Genomic DNA, 27,172 nt, shown 5'->3' with positions numbered 1-27,172 from the left:
TAAAGTCAAATATGACAAATACAAATTTTGTAAATAAAAAGAATTTGACCTCCTGTATTTCTGCATCATTTAAGTTGACTATAGAATCGAGTAGCCCCTGTTTTCACAAAGAAACTTGAATGGTTTTGTCTTTCCTTCTGGAGGTATGTGGCTGTGGCTTACCTTCCTGCATCTTCATGATGTTCCTGTTGTCCTCTGGGAAAATCTGTATGTTAGTCACAAATTTATTTTTTAAAGTTTATTCTGCAGTGGTGGTGCACATGGCAAACACAGTGCAAATACTCATCGACCTAAGTGTACAAAAGAATCGATTTGTACATTTTGCTGTACACTGTTTCCTGTGTACTAAAGTAGACATAAGTGAACATCATTATCATTTGTCATCTATAAATAAATCAGTTCATGCAATTAAAAAGTTCAGTTGGTCTTCAGTTAGACAAGCGTGTTCAGGTGTGCTCCAAATGATTGTTACTGGGCGAAAATATTTGCTTTACAGTGAAATTAGTGTTTAAAGTGAAGCTTAGCTTTCTTTGTACGGTTTAAGCTCTAAAAACACTGGAGCCCACATCATCTATGGAGTTGCCTCAGCAGATGATCTGCTTCCATCTTACACTGTCCACATTTTAAATGAAATTATTATTATTGTGCCACATGCACCACTCTGCATGCTGTGTGGACCTGTGAAAGTCAAAGGAACAAGGTGTTGAGGACTCAGTGAGGAGCCACAGAAGAGACCCCGTCTCTGTTAACTGTACTGATTTTATCTGTTTTGATTTTATAAACCGTTTTGTTTGTTTGTTAATTAGTTTGTTTGTTTGCTTGTTTTAATCAATTTTAAATCGTGCTTTTTATTTGTTTTTGTTTCTAATGTCTCTGTAAAGCACTTTGAATCACCTTGTTGTTGAATTGTGCTATACAAATAAACTTGCCTTGCCTTACTGTCAAGAAACGTCCGAGGCTGCAGCTTGGGAACAACAATTCTACTCTGGAATCATGGGAGGCATTTGATCTCATTCAGTTCAGTACAATTCCAATCAGTTGTATGTAAACGGGGACAGTTCACAACAACTGTCATCTTGAGGGTGATATAGGGGGAAACTGTCCAGGAAAGACACTATAAAAAGAAGGAACCCATAAAATCAGATTAAAACAATGGGAAGAGTGGGGAGGAAGAACTACCATTTAATGGGAAGAGACCCGTAGCAGAGCAGAGAACAGAGGAAAAGAAACCACAAACAGGACAAACGAAAGAGTCTGAATAGAAATATTAGCTTTTCCTTCTTTCCTGACCGTCTTTGTCACAGTGAAAATTTTAGCATCTTCAATTCTGCCACTTCCAGGTCCACCGTTTCCAAACCACCAATCACAGCAGGTCTCAGTATCATCTTGTAAACCTTCCATTTCATGCCTGACACTCATCTCCACCCACTTCAACCTACCTGCCCTTTCTTCTTCTCTTGGTTTGGATGCTTAAGCCCAGGTACGTAAGACTGATCTACGCTCACTGCCTCAACTCTGCATTTCTACCCCCCCCCCCCACACACACACACACACACACACACACGCTTTCATTCCTTTCCCTCCAGGCTCTTGGACACTGCTGCCTAAGCTCATCTGTCATCACTATTGCAACCAGAAAGAAGCTCCGAGCTGATCCCTGATGTATTCTTCACATTGACCTGCACCACACATCTCACTGTCCTTGTACATCCCCTGTATCATCCTCAAATACTTCTCCACACCTCCCGACTTTCTCAGTTCCCCTCTTGGCAGCCTATCATATGCCTTCTCTAGACAAAGACTCAGTGTAACTCCTTTTGTTCTTCTCTGCATTTCCTCCCTCAACACCCTCAAAGAGAATACTGCATCTGTAGTATTCCTACAGCCCCTGACAAGGACCAGCTAAAGATGCCATCTGTAGTAGTCCTCAGCATGAAGTCATTCTGGTCCCGACCAATCATCAGACCTCTCTTCTTATCCCAACTTTCAGGTTTGTGTTATGGGCATCGTCCATGTCAAAGACAGCTTCTGTTTTCACAGATGGACTTTTTGCTTCTACAAAAAGGTGAATCTGAAAGTTAAACTCAGAAAAAAGACAGAGCCAACTTTAAGCTTAAGACTGGTTTATTTTTAATTATCAGAAATCCACAGTCTTCTATGTAAAAATAAAGGGGACTGAGAAGGTATCAAAGTTCCATAAAACGTTGAACAGACACTGCAGCATTAAGATTTGTAAAGAGCACTTAACCAGCAAATCTTTCAACTGTCGAATCTCCTGATTTGACATCTGAACATGGCTGCACCCCGAGCGGTTTAAGATCAACACTGGCTGCCATCATAATGACACTGCTGAACTGATCCATAAACTACATTTACTTTGATAAAATGTTTAGAAAACCAACTACACAGAAATCACAATGTAAACAGTAGTGATCACAACCCTTGTGCTGAAATATTACAATAGTCTGACTAAAGCAACTAGCACCAAAATTATTTGGCAGAAACAGCATTATAACCTGACATAATCCGTCTTCTTTCCCTAAATGTGCAGACGAAGAACAGTTGTTTGAAATGTTTTATGTATATGTTGTTTTTAAACTTGAACAACATGCTGTCATTACGAGTGTGTTATCTATTATGCCAGCACATTTCAGTTTCCATATAAGATGCTGCTAAAGTTTTAGAAATAAAATGACCAACGTGAAATTAAAAGTTGAACACATTCTGTGTTTGTCTACAAATCTTCTCTTTACAAATAAAAAGCTAAAGTAAAATCAGTTGGTATTAACGAGCCCTCGTGAGTATCATTGGTTTGATTTGATCTCTTCTGTGCTTCACTTCTTCTCAGTGATCTTTGTTTGAGGGCATGTGTAAATGGTCTTCTCCAACAAGTATTAACCTTTAATTGCACATTTGGAAATCGGCCATTGAATGTGCAGCAAGAGCAGCAACAGCAGTTTTAATTAAGCACTTTGCTTTTTCAATTTTTTTTAAAGAAAATACCACTATGTGCATCTGTCCAGTACCCGACAGACGGATGAACTGTCAACAACTGGCATGAAATGTTTTCTTGTAGTGTTTATCGTAATAGAAAAGTCTGAGGCCCTGTGTCTTTGTACAGGGATGTCAGTGAGAGGGAGTGACAGCAGTTACAGCAACAACTCATGGGAGCCAAAGTGGAATGGTTGGACTGTAAACTGGATCCTCTGTTGCAGCTTACACTTCATTGTCATAACCCAGGATGGGAGCGAGCCATCTCTCCACCTCCTCCACATTCATCTCTTTCCTGCTGGCATAGTCCTCCACCTACAGATGAGATGTGCACAGAGGCCACAAGTTTAGCTCTTGTTTGGGAAGAGACCCGCAGCATATCAACTAAGTTTGGCCGGTGTATGAGCAGAAAGATTCAGGCAGAAATGGAGCGCATAGAGAGACCAGGACATGGACATCTCTCTTTTTCAGGTTTAAGACCTTAAGAAATCATGACCTGCAGATATTAGATTAAAAACAGTCTGTTAAATGAAACTATAGTTGACACATGTTCAACACTGATGTACAGTGAGGCACATTATCAATGGATACCTGCTCCTTGGTGATCTTTCCAACAGCAAAGTATGAAGCCTGAGGGTTGGAGAAGTAAAGTCCCGACACAGAGGCGGCAGGTGTCATGGCCAGGGACTCTGTCAGACCAATGCCTACAGTCACACACAAATGCACAAGTAAACACAAAAAGAAAACAAACACCCACACAACCCTACGCACACATGGAAAAAATATAGTAAATAAAATGTCCATGAGACAGACAGCAGATCAGTGTGTTGCATAAAAAACTACACCTAGCGTGGTTAGCCTCTCAACTGACATTTACGGGGTGGTTTTTAAGCCGTTGCGTGCACTACATCTGAGGAGATCATTACCTGCTCAGCCTACCCGTGCTCTGTTCTGTTTGGCACCCTGTGCAGATGCAACACCCGATCTCAAGCACACAGGTATATAAAAGCACTCTCACCTGTATGCTTTTTGCATGAGTGTGACTTTTCCTCTAAAAGGTGATTTGAAGCACATGAATGCACAATATCAACATACTGTCATCGTGATAAATAGGTGTAGAGAGTCACCTGAATCCATGTCCTGGTTTAGTTATAAAAACTGCAGCTGGAGTTTGGAGGCTGTGAAACTAAACCCCTGATTGTGGATTATATGCAGTAATGTGATTTGATCAAATGTTCATGAGGGGCAGGGATAGCTCAGTAGGTAAAGTGGTCGCCCCATGATCGGAAGGTCGGCGGTTCGAATCCACTTAACGGCTACCCTGAGGTACCCCTGAGCAAGGTACCGTCCCTACACACTGCTCCCCGGGCGCCTGCTTAGTGGGCTGCCCACTGCTTCACTGAGTGAATGGGTCAAATGCAGAGAAAAAACAAGTAATTTCCCCATGGGGATCAATAAAGTATCCATTATTATTATTATTATTATGATACAAATGTGAATACAGAAAGATATTTATGCATATCTGATTATTTTCATAGGCTATGAACATTTGCACACAGGCAGAAAACTGGAAGATTTCATTTGAAATTTGTACAAAATGAATATCTGAGGTTCATCCAGACTGTTCCACACTCCTCAAAGGTTCCGGTTCATGCTGACATCACAGCATCACGCAGCTGCTGCAGAATTTCACTTCACAAACCAGTAATTCTGATTATTTACTGCAATACTTTGTCGTCAAAAATACTTATGGAAGTTAAAGACGTCTGTCTAAGCTAATCCAACCCACTCATCTGTTCAGCATAACGTTTGTACTTAAGCAACAATGGATCCGTTTCAGGGAGTCAGATATGATGTGGTTTTGGTGTTCTCACCAGTCTTCTCCTGGATATTAGCCAGGCTCCACATCATAGTCTTCTCTGTGTGGTCGGGCTGGCTGGGGTAGCCAGCTGCCGGTCTGATTCCTTTGTACCGAACTCTGTGGAGATCCAAGGTATGCAGAGCCTCATCTGTGCTGTAGCCCCACAGCTCCTTACGCACACGAGCATGGAGCTCTTCAGCAAATGCCTTCATGGTGGACAGATGGACAAAGAAGAAACAAGTGAATGGAAACAATGCCTCTAAATGGGTGTTTATAACCTGGACACACTGTTCCCATATTGTATCCAGCTGCCTCTGGATACTGGAGACATCAAAGGACTATATGCCCGCAAGCACAGATTAAAAAGTAGGGTGTCAGCTGGAAAAGCATATACAGAAGTTCCCTTCCCTAAACGAAACTGTAGACTCTCATACTCCATTGTTCATCAGACTTTAGCAATCCCAGCTGAGATCAGAGCAGTATAATGTAGATGAGCGCTAGTAGTCAATGCAATGGCTGAGAGCTGAAACCAAGCACCTCTAACATGAAACGCCTGCACCCCCTGCAGCTAATGGCTATGACTTAAAATTGCAAGCCATGAATTTGAAACAAAAAGAAGAAAGGATTTTTAAATGGTAACCAGCTGTTACTTGCAAGTAACCCTAGAGTTACCGTGCCAACATTGGCGCTTGTACTGTGGTATAATTACCAAGGAGGAAGGAAGTTTTTAATGTTTTACAGGAAACAGTACCTCAGCTAGTCGATCGGCCAGAGCTTTCACCATGATGCTATTATAGTCGTCTCCCTGAGCTTGAAACTGCTGACTCAGTTCTTCAGCTCCAAACACACCCACAGCAAACAATCCAATGTAGTCTGCCACACCGCTGTCTACAGGGGCCACAAAGTCAGACACACACAGGTACGGCTCGGAGGAGGAGCCATCCTTCTCCACCTGCAGCACAAACACACAACACTGTTGAAAGAGCGCTGACAGAAAGGAGACGTTATGTGTTTAAAAATGAACATATTACAATACTTCGATTATACAGGACAAGATGTTAAAGGTGTCTGTCGCAGCAGGATAAATCACAATCCCTCACCTGCTGCCGTAAGCCGTGGAACGTGGCGATGGGTTCTGTGTCCCCGTCCACTGCAGCGTCATCTTTGTACACCCTGATGTCGTCGCCGTTACTCTGGGCGCGCCAGAATCCCACCAGGCCCCGCCCCTTTAGTCTGCAGTCATCAATCATCTGGTGGATCAGCTGCTGGGCATCATCAAAGAGTTTGCGAGCTTCTGAACCTGCAGTAGCCAAAGATCACGAGTTCAGTGGCTTTCCCTGAATTCTTCCACTGTTTGCTCTTCTTGAAGCTTCATACTTTTATTCTAGTTTTCAAGACATGAGACCGTTTGTGATGAGGCTTCTGTGACAGGTTTTCACTGGATTTCTCAAGGACATCATTTTCTGATACTGCTCATTTGCTGTCGACGTTTTTCTTTCCACTTGTCCAGTTTCCTCACATTTTTGAGGAAGCGCCGCACACGCCCAGACAAGTTTTTAGTTAATAGCTCTTTGGAAATGGCCCTGTTGCTGTAAGAACACTATTTCCTGCCTGTCAAGCTGTGTTATCTTTGCCGTGTGTTTTTGCAAGAGGCTGCTGGTAGCACAGCGGCCAAGTTACAAATCAGGTACAAGAACTGGGCCCAAAACGAGTGGAAAGGGGCTGTACGAAGAAAACCCCTGAAAGACCTTCAGAAAGCCTTAAGAACACTGGGAAGCAAAATGTAATCAAATAACAGGGCGGTTCAAGACTTATTTATGGCTTAGTTTGTATGGTCTGATTCATTAATCAGTAAAATGTGACTTTTTCCCTCTCCTGCACTCCACTTGTATCCATTTATAATTGAATTTTAACCATTTCCTACAGTACAGGTGCAGTACATATTTATATATTTATATATTTCTAAATAACCCTGACTGAGCTTGTACCAACGGTCTTGTCATTGAAGATCTTCGGGTATCCCCTGTTGGGGTATTTTCCTCTCAGCTGCCACACATCAAAGAACGGCTTCCAGTCGATGAAGTCCAGCAGGCTGTTCAGATCGTACAAGTCAAACACACGAGTGCCCAGGAACTGAGGACAAACTGAAACACAGAGAAGTCTGCTCACAGTTCTGTATGTGCTTGTTTCAGCACCTGAAACCAAGGACAACGAGGGCTGCAACCATTCATAGAGTAATTCAAATAATTAGATCATTTAAAAACAATTCTCAACACAAAGTCTCTGCTTCGAGGCTCTGCAGTGCACAGAAGTTTTAAACAGTGTAAATGTGACCGTTTCACCCACATCTGCTACTAAAAACAATCTGCAATACAAACGTATTTAGGAGCAGTGCACGAGTAAAAGGTCAGAGTCTGCTCACACGCCACGAAGAGCAAAGAGGCGGAGCCGTTACCGAGGTGTCCTAAACAGCAGTGCTGTTCCTGTGATTATCATTAAAGACTAGCAGCCGTCCTTCATCGAAGCACCTGATCAACAAACTCTGTAGCTGCTCCATCCACTGCTCTTTATTTTACACAATCTGCAGTGATCTGCAGTGCAGTCCAGAAGAAACTCTGAAACACCCGCATTTTTCCCTTTTATATATTTATTATAGCTCACTAATAAGACAAAAGTATTTCTCAACGATTACTCGATTAATCGATGGAATTATTTACAGATTATTCGACAGCTGCAGCCCTAAATGCAACATTTCAAACTTCATCAAATGCAAATATTTTAGCACCTAATTAAAATGACACATTAGGTAACAACTACTACTGGTCATTGCTTGACTTGCCTGGCTGGGGCAGCGAGTGCCAGTCTACCTTTAATGCCTTCTCTCTCGCCTGGGACAGAGACAGGTAACAGCGATCCTGAACACACAGGGAGACAGTTGATTATGTCACAAGTATAACTCGGTGTCATCTACATATTTATTCACATGTGCCACGAACAGTCAAGTATGTGATTTCATTAACAGCAGCTCCGCTGTACAATGGTAAAGGGTGGAGAAACCACCGTTTGGTCACAGGAAATGTTCCATGTTTGGTTTCTTTTTCTCTACTGGCTGCTTTTACCTTCAGGGAATCATAGTGCTCTTGTCTGATCTCCTCATACTCCTCTTTCAGCTCCTCGAAGTACTCTTCCTTTGCCGTTTCATCTAGCAGCTGTGAACACTGAGACAGCCCGGGGAAAACGTGAAGTCAACACCACATTTTGTACTCCTTAAACAATGTGTAACCACACAAAGCCTGTGTGCTGGAAAAACTGATTTACATCCTGTACGGTTTAAAACTGAACCACACAGGATTTTTAGACAATTTGGAAGATTTTGCTTGATTGGTGCAAAAAGTTGAACTTCTCCCCTCAAAGCAGTATTAGCTATAACATGGATCATTTTATTTAGATTCATTTGAGGCTAGTACTGTCATTTCAAGTCAAATGTGTATAGAAACGTTCCCAATTTTAATGTTGTTTTTTTGCCATCCATCGTTCTTGATCATGGAAAAGTTGGAGTCAAGGCAGGCAGATGTTCTTACCACCACCACACTCCTGGAAGCATCCAGAACATGGATAACAGGGCAGCTGTAGCGAGGGGCAATCTTCACTGCTGTGTGTACCCTACCCAACACAAAGTACAGGTTATTATTCGACTGCTGCACTTCTGCTTACAGAAGGATTGTCTATACAAACAAATAAGGAGGCCCTGATGCTCTTATAGCCTCTCGAGGCTGCCTCACTTTTGGAGTCAGCCTCGAGTGGCTAGAAGATGAACTGCATCAGTGAGTTGATCCCAGTGGATACAACAAAAAAAGCCGTTTTCTGTCTGGATCGAAAAACAAAAGAAAACAACTGTGGACAGTTTCCAATGTTGTGACAACTCTGAAGTTACATTTGAACTAAATTATCTACATACTTGAGAATGGAGCTGGGCTACTTTAGGAAATTACAGTATATTACTCACTGCAAAGCCTACAGTGATTCTGTGCAGCGTGCTTCACGTGTTCCACATTTTGTCATTTCTTCCAAAGTAGATTCATTTTTTACGTCCCCTTGGCTGAGTGTGAGGGTCATTGTCCCGTTGGAGCCTTCACCCCAGTCCCAGGTCCAGAGCTCTCTGGAGCAGGTTATCATGAAGGATATCTTCCTCTTGACCCTGACTAGTTCCTGCTGCCAAAAAACATCCCCACAGCATAATGCTACCACCACCATGCTTCGCTGTAGGGATGTTACTGGCCAGGTGAAGAGCAGTGCCTGGTTTCCTCCAGACACGAAGCCAAAGAGCTCAACCGTTCTTTCATCAGTTCCGAGAACTTTCTCGTGGTTTCTTTGATGTGCTGTACCTTTAACTTCTCCACAAAGTAATGCTGGATTTTTCCAGAGTGACCCCGATTGCTCAGATTGGTCAGGTCAGCTCTTAGAAGAGCCCCGATGGCTCCAAACGTCTCCCATTTACAGATGACGGCGTCCACTGAGCTCACTGAACTCTTCAATGCTGCAGAAATGCTTCTGTATCTTGACCCAACTCTGTCTTGGAGGTCTATAGACAATTCCTTACAATTCCTTGGACTTCATGGCTTTGTTTGTGGGCATACGCTGACAACTATAATTCTCATTATGGGATATTGTCCACAGAATTGTTAAAAATTCATTTAATCAAATTTTCTTTCTTTTTTTCCCCCTAAATGAAAGTCTGTATATTGTTCACATGATCAAAATAAATTGAACACAAACGTAAAAAAAAATCAGGCTGTAACAGGACAAAATGTGGAACAACTGAAGCCCTGTGAATACTTTCTGTCAGGCCTGCAAGGCTTTTGCAAATTCTTCCTTCCGTTTTCATTGGGGACTCTAAATTCGCCCCGAGATAAAATATGTGGGCGACCATTAGTGCATCTCCTACACGTAACCTTCGACTTGAACTTTTCAGTACATTGTATCTAGTTCAGAATTAGAGCTTTGTGATTGTAGGTATGCAATACTTTGATGTGGTGGCTCCTCCAATCAGCAGTGGTGTGGTCATTCCCAGTCTCTCCATCTCTTTGGCCACATAGATCATCTCATCCAGAGAAGGGGTGATAAGACCAGACAGACCAATGACATCTGAGGTACCAAAGCAAGTACACAAATGCTGTTACAAACTAATAAGTCTTAATCCTGCAACAATACTTTGAGCTTTTGCTTAAAAGGGTCTTATTGAAAAATGCAGGCTAAAATGACAACACGCACAAGTGTTTAGGATGCAATCAACTCAGGAAATTCTTTAAATGTATATATTATTTTCTTCATCTATGCATAGAAAGAAAATGAAAACCTGTGAAAACCTGCTAGAGAGAAAAGTCTAAATAAGACTCCATGCACAGCTGTGCTCACACACTAATGATTAACAGGATCAACCAGTTATTTTCTAACCTTTCACTACCCAAGGCTGCTATTGTTTACGGTCATATCATGATTAGAAGTTGTCCTGCTTTTTAATAAGTTAGTACACAAAAGCAACAAAATATCCCATCATCATGCAAGATTACAGACTCGTCACTGCTCTATCGTTAGGACAATAACCTGACAGGAGCATTATATATTAATGCTTATAGAACAATTAAATTGCTTCGGGACTCTCAGACTCTGTATTTCTTACTGATACTTACCATGGAAACACTCAACTGGCTTCCAAATTTAGGGAACAACAGTTATATATCACACAAGTCAGAATAAATCCTGTAAACTTCTCCTTGACACATCATGGTATACCCACGAGCAGCTCCACCACACAGGCTGAGTAACTTTCATTCTGCCTAAAAGGCAAAAACTAGGCTAAAGATATCCAGCTACTGCTTAAATGCCAGCAACGTCCAGTAATGAATGAAGGCCGCTTGGATGAACATTTTAACATTATTAAATAAACCTCTGTGAAATGAAACTTTCCATAACGTTTCTGTCAGTTACCTGCTTTCTGTGTAACGGCCTCTCTGAGGATCTGATCACATGGAACCATTACACCCAGGTCGATCACTCTGCACGAGAACAGCAGAAGCAGCAGGAGAATCAGTTTGGTCTGTTTCAGCTGCATACAGGAAGCATGTGAATATAATGCATATGCATTGTTGTTCCTAGAGTATTTAAAAGTAGAATGGGAGGCAGAGCCTTCAGTTTTCAGGCCCCTCTTCTGTGGAACCAGCTTCCAGTTTGGATTCAGGAGACAGACACTATCTCTACTTTCAAGATTAGGCTTCAAACTTTCCTTTTTGCTAAAGCATATAGTTAGGGCTGGACCAGGTGACCCTGAATCCGCCCTTAGTTATGCTGCAATAGACGTAGGCTGCCGGGGATTCCCATGATGCATTGAGTTTTTCCTTTCCAGTCACCTTTCTCACTCACTATGTATTAACAGACCTCTCTGCATTGAATCATATCTGTTATTAACCTCTGTCTCTCTTCCACAGCATGTCTTTATCCTGTCTTCCTTCTCTCACCCCAACCAATCACAGCAGATGGCCCCGCCCCTCCCTGAGCCTGGTTCTGCTGGAGGTTTCTTCCTGTTCAAAGGGAGTTTTTCCTTCCCACTGTCGCCAAAGTGCTTGCTCATAGGGGGTCATATGATTGTTGGGTTTTTCTCTGTATCTATGAAGCGCCTTGAGGCGACTTATGTTGTGATTTGGCGCTATATAAATAAAACTGAATTGAATGCAGTACTGACGATGGAAGAAGGATAAGAAACTATGAAAGAACCCAGGACAGCTTAGTGGAGATGTTTATCGTGATGTGTGTAGTTATGGATTAACCAGTTGGCCCGGGCTAGCAGTCATCAATTAGAATTTAAGACAAAGATGGTCATTAGTACCAGTGGAAACCCACCACCATGGTACTCCAGCATACACAGTCCATGTCTTATTTTGTCTTTATGGGAACTATTTTATTTTCCTAATATTCTCTGAGAATGTAAAAATGATTACACAACTGCAGAAATTCTTATTTAAGAGTGCAAAAATAAATGAAATGAAAATAAATATTCAGTTGTTCAGTTAGCGATTCACAGTGAAGGATTGTTCATGTCGCTCAGCATTTAAGTGCAGCAGCACACACGCACTGAACTACAGCTGTTAAAGTAGCGCTGCTCAATTAATCGAATTTTAATCACGATTACGATCTGGGCTTTCAACGATCATTAAAAATGACTGAGCCGATTATTAGCCCCTCCCTCGTGCTTTACTCTCGCGCTGCTCCGTGTGGCAAATCGAGCGCACCTCTCTGCATTTCGAACACGTGTCACAACAATTGAGAGGACCCGAGGGAAGCTCGGAAAGCTCAGCAGAAGTTATTTGGAGAGGAGAGTGACTGCCGCTGGTTGAAAAGAGGTAAAAAACTTCAGTGGTTGGAAGCATTATGGGTTCAGTCAGACGTGGATCAAGTAGACACAGTGTGTAAACTTTGCTACGGTGTCGTAGCTGCACCACAGAGCAACACTGCAAAGTTCACTAAACAGATGTTTACATTTTTCATTTATTTTTTATATTGCAAACATTTGCACATTATTTTATAGTATTTTTTTAAAGTCATTATTCAATACATTGTTATTGTTAACCCTTTAAATCCCTGTAGAACCGGAACCGCGTAAGCTAGCGCAATAATTTGTTTTGCATATGAAACCAGAGGAGTTGTACTTACATCTGATGCCATCAGCTTGTCCTCGGTCACGGTTTCCTTCCACATACAGCTTTGCAAAAATTGCATAAAAAGCTCTTGCAGGAACAAAAACATAATATTCCAGAAACACGCTTTGCCGATCCGATCAGCTGTTCGTAACACTTCCCACAGTGAAACAGACATCAACACGAACTATCTCATGTCCGCCATTTCCTGTCCGAAACCGGAAGTGACGTCATTTTTGCGGAAAATGTAGTTTTTTACTTGTAGGCCTTAAAAGCCTATACTGGTCATGTTTGACCTTTCTGAATAGTTGCTGGGATGCTTAGAACTCAAATTCCACAGCTGGAAATAGTTTATTTTGATGCACCTGCTGTTTTCTTTGCAAATTTGCATCATAGGATTGTTTTTTGTTTTTCCTGCAGTATATAAAAATTGCTGCATCTCCAAAATAAAACTATGAAGACACTCAAAATAAACTTCCTGTTGTTGTAAACTATTTTTTGCAACTTTTTTGTATTTAAAGTTTTGAGGGATAAACCCTTAAATTTCTCCAAGTAGAAATATATGTAAAAAAAAAACAAAAATGATTTTCAATTTTTTTGTAGTTTATTGCACTTTTTTGCAATTAATGTAGTTACTATGGACTTAATGCAGACATATTATTAAGATATGGGCTATAACAGTTGTATAGCAACTTGAAATGCTCCCACAAATGGCACTACAACATGTAAAAATATAATATAAGCTCTGGCGGACTTGGTTCTATGGTAGGTCTTAAAGGGTTAAATAAATATCGTCAAATAATCGCGATCTCAATTTCAGTGAAAATAATCGTGATTATCATTTTTGCCATAATCGAGCAGCCCTATGTTAAAGAGCAGTGAAATTTGGATGCTTTCTACTTCTCTCCCACAATGCAACACTAGTCCCTGTGGAGGATCAAAAGGCAATGTGAGGTGCGTTACATCACTTGACCTAGTGAGTGCACTGCTGACAGTACCACTGAGCTTAACATGTAGCCTCAGAGGACTGCAGTCTGTAAACAGAGGGATCACCCAGTTAGTGGAATATTAATGTTAATCCCCCCCAAGGCTGAAAAATGGCACTTTATTATAGTCTTGATGCATAATTTCAAATCCAATCGACTGGTTAAAGCAAGTACAAGTTCAGTCAGCTGCAGCCACTTAAGTGCTGCAAGTACACAGATTACAATGTAAATGTGTTTAGTGGGAAAGGCAAGACGCTCAGCAGCAAACTACTGTTACCTGAAGTTGTTGCAACCCAGCACTACGCCTACAATGTTTTTGCCAATATCGTGGACATCCCCCTTCACTGTAGCCAGAACGATGGTGCCTTGGTAGGGATCCTGCAGACAAAGAGAAAACAATGAGGGGAGGCCCACGGCAAACCTGACCACTCTGAGTGACATGGCTTATTCCCTCCAGCTTATGAAAACATTTGTAGAAACATTACATTTTGAGGCATTATTATCATTTATCAGTTATTCCAGTATTTGCTTGCTTTATCTTATTATTGTGGAACTCATATTCATGTAAGCTGTGAAAGTGCTGTACAGATTCTGCACACACAAAGCTTTTGGAAAAGAAAACAGTCAAAAATAAGAAGTGCTCTGAAGTCTCCTCTAAATGCACTGACCGTCTCATCACAGGATCCAGATGCAGCCATGAGCTCCTGCCTCTCCTTCTCCATGAAAGGAATCAAATAACTAACCGCCTTTTTCATAACACGAGCCGACTTGATGACCTGCAGACACATGACTGCTGACTCAGACATCTTTGCACATATAGGAAGAAACAGTCAAACGATTAATGTGTTGTGGTGAAGGATAAAAACCTCCTGGGGAAAGGTTCATACAAAGGTTCACTGAGATAAACTGAAGTCTTTCGAAGACACAAGTAAACTGCATTCACTACAACGAAGTTCCCAATCCTGTTAAGTGTGGAAGCCGCACACAAGGTCAATATAATCAGTGTAATTTTCTTAAACTGCTTATGTAATAATTATTTAATAATAACTATTTGATTGAAGTGAAGACCTTCTGGTTTCATTTTTAGTTTAAATTTTAATCTCTGGTTTAATAAGTTACTGCAACTGTCTGGGAGTGCGTCGTCTACGTAACTGAATCCTGTCTCCATCCACAAATCCCCAGTGCCTCAGTGCAGCTGGCCCCTACAACACCAACAGCACAACAAAAACTCCAGTACAGGAAGTGGGCTCTGTGCTTATGTACTCCAGGACTGCTGCTGTAACAGGAGGATTATCGACTCACCGGAGTTAGAGGCGATGGCCCTTCAGTGCAGGCCCTTTCATTGCAGCCATCGTTACCACTGCTTACATCTCCCACGATGCTAACAGGACACTGGACCATGCACAATAATATCAAGCAGGCCTACTAAGCAAAATGACTGTACTCTAATCCACCCACCCAACGTTATTGTCAAATATGCCGATGACACCACTGTGGGTGGGCTAATCTCTGATGGAGATGAGAGTGTACAGGACAGAGGCAGTGAATTTGTCCCGCCGATGCTCAGAAAGCAACCTGAAAAAACAACCTGAAACTGAGCGTCCTTCAAATAAACGAACTCGTCATGGACTTCAGGAGACACAGACAGCTCCACTGCCATCTCATCATAAATGGAGAACGGGTGGAATCTGTCTCCACCTTCAGGTTTCTGGGCACCTACATCTCCGTCGACCTCACCTAGACCCACAACACCACTGCTGCATTTCCTCCGTGTCCTGAGGAAGAATAACTTGGATCAGAAGTTCTTGCAGCCCTCAGTGGAGAGCGTGCTCTCCTACTGCCACAACTGGGAACAGGAAGTAAGTAACACCGTCCAAAAAAATCATTGGCTGCCCTCTGCAGTCCTTGTAAGCCATCCCCGGATCCTTCTGTCTGAGGAAAACCAGGGTCATTACAGGTGACCCCTAGAAGCCCACCCACCCGCTGCCCTCTGGATGGCACCTCAGGTCAGTCAGGACTCACAAACAGCTTCTTCCTCTGGGACATTTGGACTGTTAACAAACACTAAAAGAAAATATTCATATTTCATCCCTGCACAGTTCGTGTAGAGCACCCACAATGTCACTGTACATGCACAATGACAATAAAGGCCTATTCTATTCTATTCTATTCTATTCTCATTCAAAGGAAAAGGGGATTTGGTGATGAACTGAGTTTCTTTATTAGCCATAATTACTTCTTTAGACAGTTTTATCGGATTTACTGAAATAAACTTGGGGATCTGTCAGGATATTTGACTAAAACTAAAACTGGTCATTTTATTTGAGACAAAGCAAAGCTAAAGTTGTTCCCACACTGTGCCACAGAAACGGTGTTCACCATGAAATTTGACCATAATCAGCTGCCAGACCACATGCACTCAAAGTCATCATCGTACCTGTGGCAGGAACATCTTTCCAGCTCCAAACAAGTCTCCCACCGCCTTCATGCCGTTCATCAGGGGTCCCTCAATGATACGAAGGGGTCGAGTGTAGCGGTGAACCTGAGCCCGACACTCTTCAACATCCTCCACCACATACTTCTCTATTCCCTAACAGCATCAATACAAGACGGACCATTAATAACATCTGGTGTTAGGAACATTTTCAAAACAAAGTCAATATATATAAATTTCATATGTGGAATTTGAGGCGATGTTTGAACATGAATACTTCCCAAACTATTAAAGATAAAATCCAGACATTTTCACTCTCCCTCCTTAGAGTAAAGTAAATTAGGATGTGATCATTAGAACAGATACGTCTAAAACTATCTGCCACGGCCTTTCAAGTTCCAAAACAAAAAATACTCCAAAAAAGGGCGTGGGCGGCAAAGGGTGGTTTGTTTCAGAACGCACTTCCGACTTGATTCTTTGAAAAATAAATGCTGTTTACTTCATGGCAAAATAAAACCCAAAAATCAACCCAATCATTTCTTACAACTTAGATGTAAATGAAACTTAATCCAACTCCACAAGTTCATAAAGTGTCAGTGTCCCACCCGACCACCAAAACCCCCCCAAAACATTTCCAGCACACCCCACAGCGTGCCCTTAATCTCTAAATTAATGGGAGGTTCCAAAAGTTACCAAACGTATCACGACGTCTTCAGTCTCAGCTGCTTTCCCCAACCCCAAGGTACATTTGGATAACGACTGAAACCAGCACTACTGGTGAACAAATGGGTGTGAGGTCAGTTCTTTGGATCATAATTATGCAACTTGTCACGACTATTGAAAAACAATTAACCGTTCACCTCACGAGGATCTGACAGAGACTGACAATGCTTCTACATACTCTTCACAAGGTGTTTGAATTAGGGCTGGGTATCGCCACGGATTTCTACAATCGATTCGATTTGAATCAGGGAAATTTTGCCTCAGACAGTCAGAAAAATTATACATCTCATCATTTAACAGTACATATCCATATTTTTCTATCTATAAAAAGAAAGCTGACACTGTGAGACTTCATCAGAGGTGTGAGCTTCACAGCAGAGGCCTTTGTGTCAAAGTGACTGAGGATAAAACAGAAAAACATGAAGCAGATTTTCCTGGCCTGGTTTTTTATAACTGCTTTAAAATATTCTGCAGTAGCTTAAAAAAACCATGAATCAGCATATGAACATAACCTGATGCTGCTGAAGTGAAGCAGAGCAAAGTTACAGAGGTTTGATTACAGACACAGCTGAGAGTCTCTGGCATCATTTTAAAGTTTACATTTCTTCAGTATTGAACAGCAGAAATGAGGCTTTCTTGGTCTTTTTCAGGGACGACAACAGTTGTTCTGGAGCAGTGGAGGTTGATCAAGCCTTGAAAGCCGCTGCTACTAATTCCAGGGATAACAACAGGTCCCACAACTCAAGCACTTTGTTTTCCAATCTGTGACTTTTTGTATACAATCTTTTGTTATTTATTACTATTTATATTTTATTCCTGCACAGCTGGTGTGGAGCTCTATAATTTTGTCGTACATGTACAATTACAATAAAAGGGCTGTTCTCTTTCATCCTAGGCACACAGCTCTACCTACTGGACCGCTCTGACAATTCTCTCACAACTAAAAGCGTATTTTATTGTATAACAGAAACATCCGATTACCTTACCTTTATCAGAGCGTACTCCAGCCGCTCCTCTACACTTCCTTCCCTCCACTCGTCTGTCCGAATGATCTGCTTCCCTCCTTTGGTGTTGTTCTGTTAACAAACATCTGTCAAGCAAAGCAACAACAGCTTGGTGCTGCGTGACATGCGTGTGTGTACCTGTGCGTAGGCCAGCAGCTTCTCCGTAGCATCGCCATCTCTGTTCCAGATGAGGTTCTCACACAGTGTCAGCAGTTCCTTGTCGATGTCGTCATAAACGGGCAGGTTCCCTGCATTCACTATTCCCATATCCATACCGTTCTGTCGCGGCACAGCGGATAGCAACATAAAGCTAACGCAGACAAACTTCTTATTTCTAATAAGAAATGTGTAGCTCGTTACATTTGGAGGCAAATTTCATTGAACTAAAGATCATTTGTTGTTACAGAGTTCCAACAAGTACACTGCAAGTCTTTGTGAGAGCGTTCTGAATCTTCACATGCAGTTTCACTCTTTCTTTCTGTTTACGCTCACTACATCGAATAATAACAAAACACAAAAATGAAGGCCCGCACTACAACCGCTCATCTTCATGTTTACCTTGATAGCACGGTACAGAAACACCCCGTGCATAGCTTCTCTGATCACCTCCATTCCTCGGAAAGAGAAGGACAGGTTGGACAGACCTCCGCTCACCCTGGCTCTTGGCAATGTTTCCTAAACATCAACGCCGATGCAAAAACACATCACGGTTACACCAACCAGAATCAAAGGTTTGTGTTGTGATTAATGTGGATCTACAGAACTGATGGACTATTGAATAAAACTTCAAACAGCTGATTAGAATAGTTTAAGCACAGTTTCTAGCCTGTACAGTAAATATCACTTAATGAGAATTAATGCTGTTGTCCTTATACTTGAATGACCTTAAGGCATTTTTTAGCCCTGAAATCTACTAGTTATATAAGTTAGTTAGAAACACCAAACTACAGGAAGATAAAGGATGAGGTTTGTAAGTAATGTGGCTGCTAAAGCACAGATGCAAACTTTGAGGGATGAGATGAAGTTGTGTTGAGTCTCTACCTTAATAAGTTTAGTGGCCGCGATGAAGCTGATTGCATACTCGTTGTGTTCCTCCATGCCTGTACCAATGGTCAGGATGTTGGGGTCAAAGATGATGTTGTTTGGGTCGAATCCCACTTTGTTGACCAACAGCTTGTAGGCACGAGTGCAAATCTCCACTTTGCGCTCCGTATCTGTGGCCTGCAGAGGACAGCACGCTTATCAGCAAGTTCATGTGTGTCTGTCTGTGTGTCCACATGAGCGAAGGCATGTGCAAACCTGCCCCTCCTCATCAAAAGCCATGACCACCACAGCAGCTCCGTAACGCTTCACAGTGGCAGCTCGGAGCAGAAACTCCTGCTCGCCCTCCTTCAGACTGATGCTGTTCACGATGCACTTCCCCTGGCAGCATTTCAGCCCAGCCTCAATCACTGAGAAGTTAGAGGAGTCGATGCAGAGAGGAACCTGAGGAAGGGAAGAAGAGCTGAAGGGAAACAAAAACAGCCTGCAGTGTGTACATCATCATGTCCACTGATGCACTGATCAGATCAGGTATCGCTGACAACAGACAATCACGTCTTTACTACACTATTCAGTAGCAGCTTTGCTGCTCGCTGCCTCCATGCTCTGCTGCTAACAGCAAAGTGTCAGCGATACAGTCAACAGTATTTCATACCTGCACTACAGAACAGCTTTACTCTTATGTTTGGAAACTGCTGAACACAAAGACATCTCATTATCACTCAGCTTATCTCACAGAGTAGGAAAAGCATGAAGTGTAATACAGGACCGAAGCATATTGTTGTTTCAGCTAACAGAACGACACTGATTGAAAGCAGCTTGGTGAAAACCTTGAGCTCATTCGTCAGTGTGCTCAGAGCGAAAGCTGAAGCTTGCTGATATTTAACAGGTGACAGTTTCACCATCTATGCAGGGGCAGGGGAGTGTTTGATAACCTCATCACACTCTGAGGCTCTGCTTACACTACGCCGGTCAGACTGTACTTCTATTTCTGTAATGTATGCTGTACTCATATGAATGTTTTGCCTTTGAATGTCCTACCCGAGCAATATCTGGCTCAGAAGCAATGAAGCTACAGAATCGAGCCATGGCTTTTGGTCCGTCTAGCATCCCTTCATCCATGTTTATATCCAGGACCTGAGCTCCCATCTCCACCTGGGCCTTAGCGATGCTCAGAGCCTCCTTCACATTACACAGAAAAGCCAGTTGAGAATTAAAAACCTAACAATCACAATCAAACTTCTGAAAGTGAACAGCATTAATGTTAAAAACAACACGAATAAATTCAGGTAATATTATTAAATTAAACTACCTCATAGTTTCCAGCCATGATCAGCTTAGCAAATTTGCGTGACCCAGCCACATTGCAACGCTCGCCGATGTTTACAAAGTTGGTGTGTGGGCCAACGGTGAACGGTTCTAAACCTGCAAACAAAAGAATATGTTGTGTCCTGCATGAAGTTAAATCAACAAGCAGCCCTTTAGCACAGCAAGCTTACAACAACTGCTTCTGTTCTGTCAAAGGTTCGGCATGTTTATACTCAATGTTAGGATTTCTTTTAAAGTTTGAAACTTTGTCTCCTGCTAAAGAAACCAGGAGATGGAAATGAAAGCAGAACAGCTTTGATCAGAACTCCTGAATTTATAAACCAACTGACAATCTCCGTTTGGAATTTTAACTCCCAGAGTGCAACGAGTTTCAAAGTCTGACGTGCAAACACCGTTTCTACCGTGTGTGTCGTTCTGCAGCTGTGTAACGAGAGGTTTTACTACCAGAGAGCAGCAAGTAGTCTTGATAAATATCAGCAGCAGGAGCTCTCGGCACACAGTGTCTGACTGCTTCAGCTATGGCTCTGTATGGGAGGAGGGAAACAGAAAACTGGAGTGTTATATTTGAGGCAGACGTTTTATTATGAAAATGTTATACTGACCTTATGTGTGATGGAGTAGTTCCACAGCAGCCTCCCACAATATTCACAAGTCCATCCATGGCAAACTCCTGCAGACAGGACACAGTCTTATGACTGATTTATGCTTCAGCAGGAAACTTACGTCTTAACCGGAAACCCATTTTAACCCAACACATTAACCTTCATTCATTCGTAGATCGCTGACCCAATGTGTAGCTACAGGTTATGTGGAAGGTTACAGCACAGGGTTAAAACGGGTGTCTGGGTGTTACGGCTGTGGCCATAACAACACTGTGTGCGCTGTTTTGTTCTGTCTCTTTACTGTGCTTAAGACTCTTTGCAGGTCCCTCCCCTAATGAAGAGTAGTGAGCAGCTGATTGGACCGTGGAACACGTGACCGCGTTCAAAAAGCCGCTCTGACAGCTCCCGCAGGAGAGAGAGAGAGAGTGGAGCGAGCAGCTTGACAGCCGACGCGGTCCTGACCCTGGTTTTCCAGCCTACACTGTTGCTGTGCGTTTGTGTGAGCGTGCTCAGTGAGAGCCGCTCCTGGTGCATTAACTTAGTGCTTAGGCTGAAGCGGAAGGGGTGAGCCACCTTTTCCTTTGGAACAGTTTTCTCCTGTTTGCCGGGTTAGGCAGCGAGGGTTAGTGTTGTCCTTGGTTTGTTCTGTTTCGTTCTTAGGGTTTAGCTAGTTTTCTGGTGGGACTTAGTTGGTTTGGTTTATTATTTTGGCCTGGGTTCACCCTGGAGCTGTGCTTCATTACCTTCAATAAAATCACCTCCTTTTACTCACAACTGGTTCTGGATGTTTGGCTTGGGAACCAGGGCGGGGATTTGTCTCTCTCTCCTCTACACGCCTAGGCTAGGGGCGTAACACTGGTTACGACAGACTTTCCACAGAAGTCCAAACAAAGTCAGCACAACTCCTCAGCAACCCCAGACAGGTTTTTGTCTTTTAATACTGTTTTCAGTCACACTGGATGGCAGCTGGCAGGCCTCCAGCTTAAGCTGACAGTAGCACCTGCATGGAAGCTGAGAAATGTAGTGCTGTCAATGAGGCCAGCTACAGGTGATCAACCTGGGATATCAGGATATCAGATTCAGGAGGAAATCAGGAGTTTCTCTTGTGAGAGTGTCCTAGGTTGACGTAGGGAAGGTTAACCAAGCATCTTTTTCCCAAGGTGGGAGAAGTCAGAGCTCCAAGAGGAAACCTGTGCGAGCACAGACAGATGATATTTAACAAACTCCACACAGACGGACCCCATCTGGGTTGGACCTCGGGACCCTCCAGCTCTGCGTCATCATTCTGTTCAGACGGTGTAAAGCTAATTGCTCTGACTCAGTCTAAGGGGACAAGTGGACCCTTCACTGCAGGGTCTAGGTTTTCTGTCCCTTCCTGTACTGCTTTACACCTAAATGTCACTCAGGAAAAAACAAACAAAAAAATCAAACCTTTAAATTGGAGGCTGTTACTTGTGGAGTTTCATCGTACCCTCCAAATGTGTTGGGAAGGCCTAACAGAGAAAGATAACATGTAGATATGATGACATCACATCTTCCTGGAGGCTCTGAAAGATGTTGCAGCAGGAACTGCCTGGACTACATACACGATGAACCTACTATACAAAGCTGTGGTGTGTCATCAGAATCATCATGGCTTCAGCATGTGTGGTTTGTGTGTCCTCTGCTGTTTACACAGTGTCTTACCTGCATTGGGATAACAGATAATGAAAGCTGTGGTGCTTTTGCCTATGGCCTCAATGAATGGTCTCATCTCTTTTGCCCCCAAAGCACAGTTCAGACCAATACTGCACAAAGAAAGGAGGAAGGGTCTTACTGGGAAGCCATTTGTATCACATCACTGGTTTGTTCTACATTTAGAAGAGCAGCTGTTTGGTTTGATGTACAGTAACTCACCAGAGCGGATCAGCATGCGATACGCTCACTACAAAGGCTTCTCCGGTCTGACCAGACAGAGTCCGTCCACTGCGGTCCACAATGGTCCCTGAGATCTGTATGAGCACGGTAAGAATTTAATAGCAACTTATTAAGGCTGAACTGATTTCTTTAGAATCACTTTCAATACTTTTCAGCCAGTTCTAAAAACATCTTTGTTAAGCTTTAAAGGATTTTACAAAAATACAGAACAGAGAAAGTTCTTTATGCTGCATTTATTAGGTCTTGTTATAATCCTTCTTATATTTAAGTGTTTAAGAAAAGTCGTGGGACTATCAGCCTTTCTTTTGACACATGTGCAGTAAATGCTGCCTGTGGTGACACGTGGGCAGGTGCTGGAAAGGTTAAAGTCTGTCAGCAAACAGGATGAAGTGTCCTACGAGCTCCCGGCTGCACTGACACACAGTGTACCAACCACCACGGACACCAGCAGGTCACATGACACCCCAAATCATCAGCCTGTGGAAACGTCACACCGGGGACATTGTAGGACATAATAACGATACTTTTTGGTTAAATGTGTCTACAGTGTATTAAACTTTGGCTTATTTTTAAATAACTGATGCAAAACACCGGACTTCCTCAGTATTCTTATTTAGAAGACGCACCATTAATTAGTAGTGAACTGCAATACATTTAGAGAAACACTCATTTTTAGGAAACTATGAGCAAAGTTTCTAGGATGTGAGATTGAAACTAGAATACTCTGAAAATGAAGCCTTATGATGTGTGTTTGTCCACTCCTCGATCCATTCTAAGTGAGGTAAACAGTGTTTAAAAGTCGTGCAGCGTGGAGAAGAATAAAGAACCAGACTTACAAAGACTGGCTTTCGTTCGTAGCTCTTTTCAAATAACAGGTCGATCGCAAACAAGGCAGCCTGCAGATACAATGATCAAGTAGAAAGAGTGTAAAAAAGACTTGCATACAGTTCAAAAGTGCACTCTACTGGTGGAATAAGTTGAAATTCTAGTACTAGTACTTCATCTGTAATGAAGTGTTCATCAGTGGGTTACTCAGTGTTAATCCTTTAACCTTAACATTACCACTATGTAAACAGGATGAGGGGTACCTTTGCATTGGCAGTGTCAAAGATGGTTTCCACTAGAAGGATGTCCACTCCCCCGTCTAATAACCCTCGTACCTGCTCTGAATAGGCTTCTACTAGCTCGTCGAACGCTGCAGAAAACACACACACTTTATTCATTGCAGTTACATACTGTATGGTGCTTATTTGCACAATGACATCATTCAATCTGAGTGTACAGCCCAGAGTTACTTCACAAATCACACATATAATGAAGCATAAAACACCGGTGCTGGAATTCCTGACATTCCTCTTCCCGATCCTGCTAATATGTCCCTAACCCTAAGAGTCACGATATTATGCAAACAGTTGCAACATTAACTGCAGTTCATCAGCCAATCACGCATCTCTTCACACATGCAGCGACAAACCATCTCACCTGTCTACATCGACAGTGTTTAAAAGCTAAAGCACAACGTTGGCTGAATAACCAGTGAGCAGTCTTACTGATGTTCCTGAAATCTGGTCTCTCCACACATGGTGAAACAGACAAGGTCTTATTGGTGGGACCCACTGCGCCAGCCACGTAGCGTTTATCCCCTGATAACAAACACAAAGGTGCTGATGAACTCTCTGACACTGCAGCATTGCACAAACACTGGTGACAGTAATGTGTGGCTGTACTGCTGACCGCATTGTTTAGTGACGTCGTCCGCTGCCCTCCTCGCCAGCTGTGCTGATGCTTTGTTGAGACGATAAGCCTACACAACACACACAGGTTTACACCTTAGAGCAACCCGTCATTACTTATTACTGAAATGATTATGTCTCATGTTTCAGTGGAAAAGGTCAGTGTAGTAATATACTTAAGATTAATTAAAATGTCTTTGTTACAGCACATACAATTGAGCTGAACAGTAAATAAATCAATATAATAAAAAAAATACTGAAGACAAATATTTTACTGAGCTGAAACCTGACATTCACAAAAACGACTTCCTTCCATAAAAGGATAAATGACTCATAAATTCTAACATGGTTCCATGCAAGCCAAGCTGTGGTCAAGTAGGGACATCGTACCATGTGTTCAAGTCCGTAGTCTGCCTGGGCGATGGACGTGCTGCTGAAAGTGTTGGTCTCTATGATATCAGCACCAGCCAGCAGGTACTCCTTTAAGCAGCCAAGATGAGGAGAGCAAAGCTTGCACATAAATACAATTACACACCTGCACAGTGCAGGCGAAGTGCAAAGATTCCCATTTCGTTGACTGGATTAACCAACCTTGTGTATTTTGTAAATGATGTCCGGCTGTGTGATGCTGAGAATGTCATTGTTGCCTTTCAGCGGCAGTGTATGTGTTTTGAACTCCTCCCCCCTGAAATCTTCTTCTTCAAGCTTTTGCTGTTGGATCATAGTTCCCATTCCACCATCCAAGACCATGATCCTTTGCTGCAGCACTGCTCTCAGCTCTGACTCCAGTGGGCAGCTGCATCCTGAGCAGAAAGTGGGATGCAGTTATAGAATGACAAACTACATATTACACATAACAGGAGAAAGAAAGAGAAAAAAGTGATCCTGCAGGTGATAAATGTGAGACGGGTGGATTTTTATTCAGCATAACTTAAATATTCTTTGGATATTTTTTGTTTTTTTTACATATGCAGTACCACTACATGGTATATATACAAAGTGTACTTTTTATTTAAAGACTGGGTGACAGATTAGGGTGGGGTCTGGGGCGTCTGTGCTTTATTTCCAGCTGTCTGATGATTTGGTTTTACATCAGTTTGTGATTGAAACGCTTTTCTTTGTATAAAATAAAAAGGAAAAAAAAAAAAAAAAACAGGCACGAGGCATTCTGCAAGTATTCAGGACTTTTCCCCTTTAATGTAAACACGCACTGACATGATTTGCATTTGGTTTTATACATAATAAAGTACATTATGGGGACATGTGAGCCACGTGCTTCACATCTGATTGTACAGCAGCAGAAGTACACGCTCTACCGCACACATGTGTGATACGAATGGAAACTTGCTGAACACGTGTTTCGTGCAGTGGGTCCCTGTACAGTAGCTGCAGCACCAAGTTTAGCAAACAGATACCTGTTACCGCGGCCAGCACTCCGCATATTTACCCGCTTCTGAGGAGAACGGCTGAAAGACGTTAGTGGGAGCCATGTTGTAAACAGCCTCACAGTCCGTCTGAGGAACACAATGATCTTTTTCGAACTTATCCAGTCGACTCGCTCCTGTTTTGTCGAAGCTTCTTCGGTGATTCGAGGGTCGCCGCAGCACTTCCGGTCTCTTTATTTCAAAATAAAGGTTTCAAAGGGGGAAAAGTAGCGTTTGGACACTGCTCAGAGCCAAGAGTTACAAAACTTTCCCTGTTACAATGTTCTAGGCTGACTCATTCCACGGACAGATATGAGATCAGTCTGCCCTATCTGGCGACTTGCCCACCCAATAAAAACTAATGCAACGTGAAACTGACTTTTGTTCAGCCAATGCAAAAAGCAGCAGTAACCCGTCTACTTCTTATTGGGTGCGCCGCCCACAGCCCGCCTCGAAGTCCCGGGCTGCAAAATACAAAGTGTTCAAAGGAAGAAATAGGCATAGTTAGGTGAAACACGGCCACGCGTGTCGGCACAATGAACGGGTCTCGGGGCTCTAGCCCCGCCCACTATTACTACTGACGTGGCTCACAGCAGGGGCCTCGAACTCCTGAAACTTTTCCACCTGACCCTGTTGCAACACACCTGAATACAGTTAGTAAGTCATTAGCAAGACTCTAGAACTTGACTGCACGCTGAGGTTGCGCTTCAGCCATTTGATTCATGTTACAGCAGCTCATGAGTGAATGAACATGGTGCAATAAAAGTACTATTAGAAGTACAGCGATCGAGAGTTGGCACTTCATCTTGTAATCGGAAGTTTGCCGAGCCTGTTCGAGCCCCGGCTCCGACAGTCTCGGTCGTTGTGTCCTTGGGCGAGACACTTCACCCGTTGCCTGGTGGTGGTCAGAGGGCCCGGTGGCGCCAGTGTCCGGCAGCCTCGCCTCTGTCAGTGCGCCCCAGGGTGGCTGTGGCTACAATGTAGCTGCCATCACCAGTGTGTGGATGACTGGATGTAGTGTAAAGTGCTTCGGGGTCCTTAGGGACTAAGTAAAAGCGCTATATAAATACAGGCCATTTTTCCAAACACTCACATTTACTTAATTTTACTTGAGTAGGTAGGGTTAGGGGTTGCCACGTCAGCATGCAGTCAAGTTCTATACTCTTGCTAATGACTTACTAATTGTATTCAGGTGTGTTGCAACAGGCTCACATGGAAAAGTTTCAGCCCTCGACGACTGGAGTTTGAGAATTCTGAGTTACACTAATTCATAGAATTTGTTAATGAGTGACTGAGGAGCACTCTGATATACTTTTAGTGCACCTAAATAAAATGTCTCCCCTATTTATCTCCTGCTGGCCCCTGCAATCTAAGACAGACAGTCTTTACACTTTTACAGACGTGTACATTTCTCACAGAGTGCTACAGGTGTCTGC

General features: G+C 42.7%; 1 protein-coding gene across 2 annotated transcripts; it reads right to left on the bottom strand.

Moving 5' to 3' along the window:
- Positions 1 to 2,112: 2,112 nt before the first annotated feature.
- Positions 2,113 to 26,185, bottom strand: mtr (5-methyltetrahydrofolate-homocysteine methyltransferase). 2 transcript variants are annotated; one of them, XM_086271287.1, is made up of 33 exons: positions 25,760 to 26,185; positions 24,904 to 25,115; positions 24,703 to 24,792; positions 24,314 to 24,383; positions 24,130 to 24,222; positions 23,668 to 23,774; positions 23,416 to 23,475; positions 22,559 to 22,653; positions 22,349 to 22,449; positions 22,094 to 22,155; positions 20,663 to 20,730; positions 20,505 to 20,584; positions 20,044 to 20,156; positions 19,773 to 19,913; positions 18,990 to 19,175; positions 18,732 to 18,911; positions 18,249 to 18,365; positions 17,829 to 17,969; positions 17,673 to 17,762; positions 15,967 to 16,119; positions 14,198 to 14,305; positions 13,807 to 13,907; positions 10,841 to 10,908; positions 9,877 to 9,997; positions 8,434 to 8,515; positions 7,972 to 8,070; positions 7,692 to 7,767; positions 6,841 to 6,996; positions 5,953 to 6,152; positions 5,604 to 5,804; positions 4,866 to 5,058; positions 3,583 to 3,695; positions 2,113 to 3,306 (listed from the first exon to the last, which is right to left on the bottom strand). In XM_086271287.1, exons 1-33 carry the CDS (start codon positions 25,800 to 25,802, stop codon positions 3,217 to 3,219), a joined length of 3,810 nt encoding a protein of 1,269 aa, XP_086127413.1. In that variant the 5' UTR covers positions 25,803 to 26,185; the 3' UTR covers positions 2,113 to 3,216. The 2 variants fall into 2 exon arrangements, with proteins under 2 accessions (XP_086127413.1, XP_086127414.1); XM_086271288.1 differs by having other exon boundaries at positions 2,114 to 3,306; positions 25,728 to 26,167.
- Positions 26,186 to 27,172: the final 987 nt, after the last annotated feature.

This window comes from Aulonocara sp. 'chitande type north' Nkhata Bay, linkage group LG18 (assembly GCF_057382095.1).
Source record: "Aulonocara sp. 'chitande type north' Nkhata Bay isolate Kocher_YH1m ecotype deep benthic linkage group LG18, A_spYH_male_GT1.1, whole genome shotgun sequence".
Lineage (NCBI taxonomy): Eukaryota > Metazoa > Chordata > Actinopteri > Cichliformes > Cichlidae > Aulonocara > Aulonocara sp. 'chitande type north' Nkhata Bay.
Note: the sequence above shows the minus strand (reverse complement) of the source record. Positions and strands in the feature narration are given on the sequence as shown.

What these genes read in the sequence shown, in the direction of transcription:
- mtr (XM_086271287.1), bottom strand. Translation starts at nt 25,802, where the DNA reads ATGGCTCCCACTAACGTCTTTCAGCCGTTCTCCTCAGAAGCGG. An exon ending in TCATGGCTGGAAACTATGAG is followed by an intron (nt 19,914 to 20,043) that starts GTAGTTTAATTT and finishes TGTAATGTGAAG; the next exon opens with GAGGCTCTGAGCATCGCTAA. An exon ending in GGCCGTTACACAGAAAGCAG is followed by an intron (nt 9,998 to 10,840) that starts GTAACTGACAGA and finishes TTGGTACCTCAG; the next exon opens with ATGTCATTGGTCTGTCTGGT.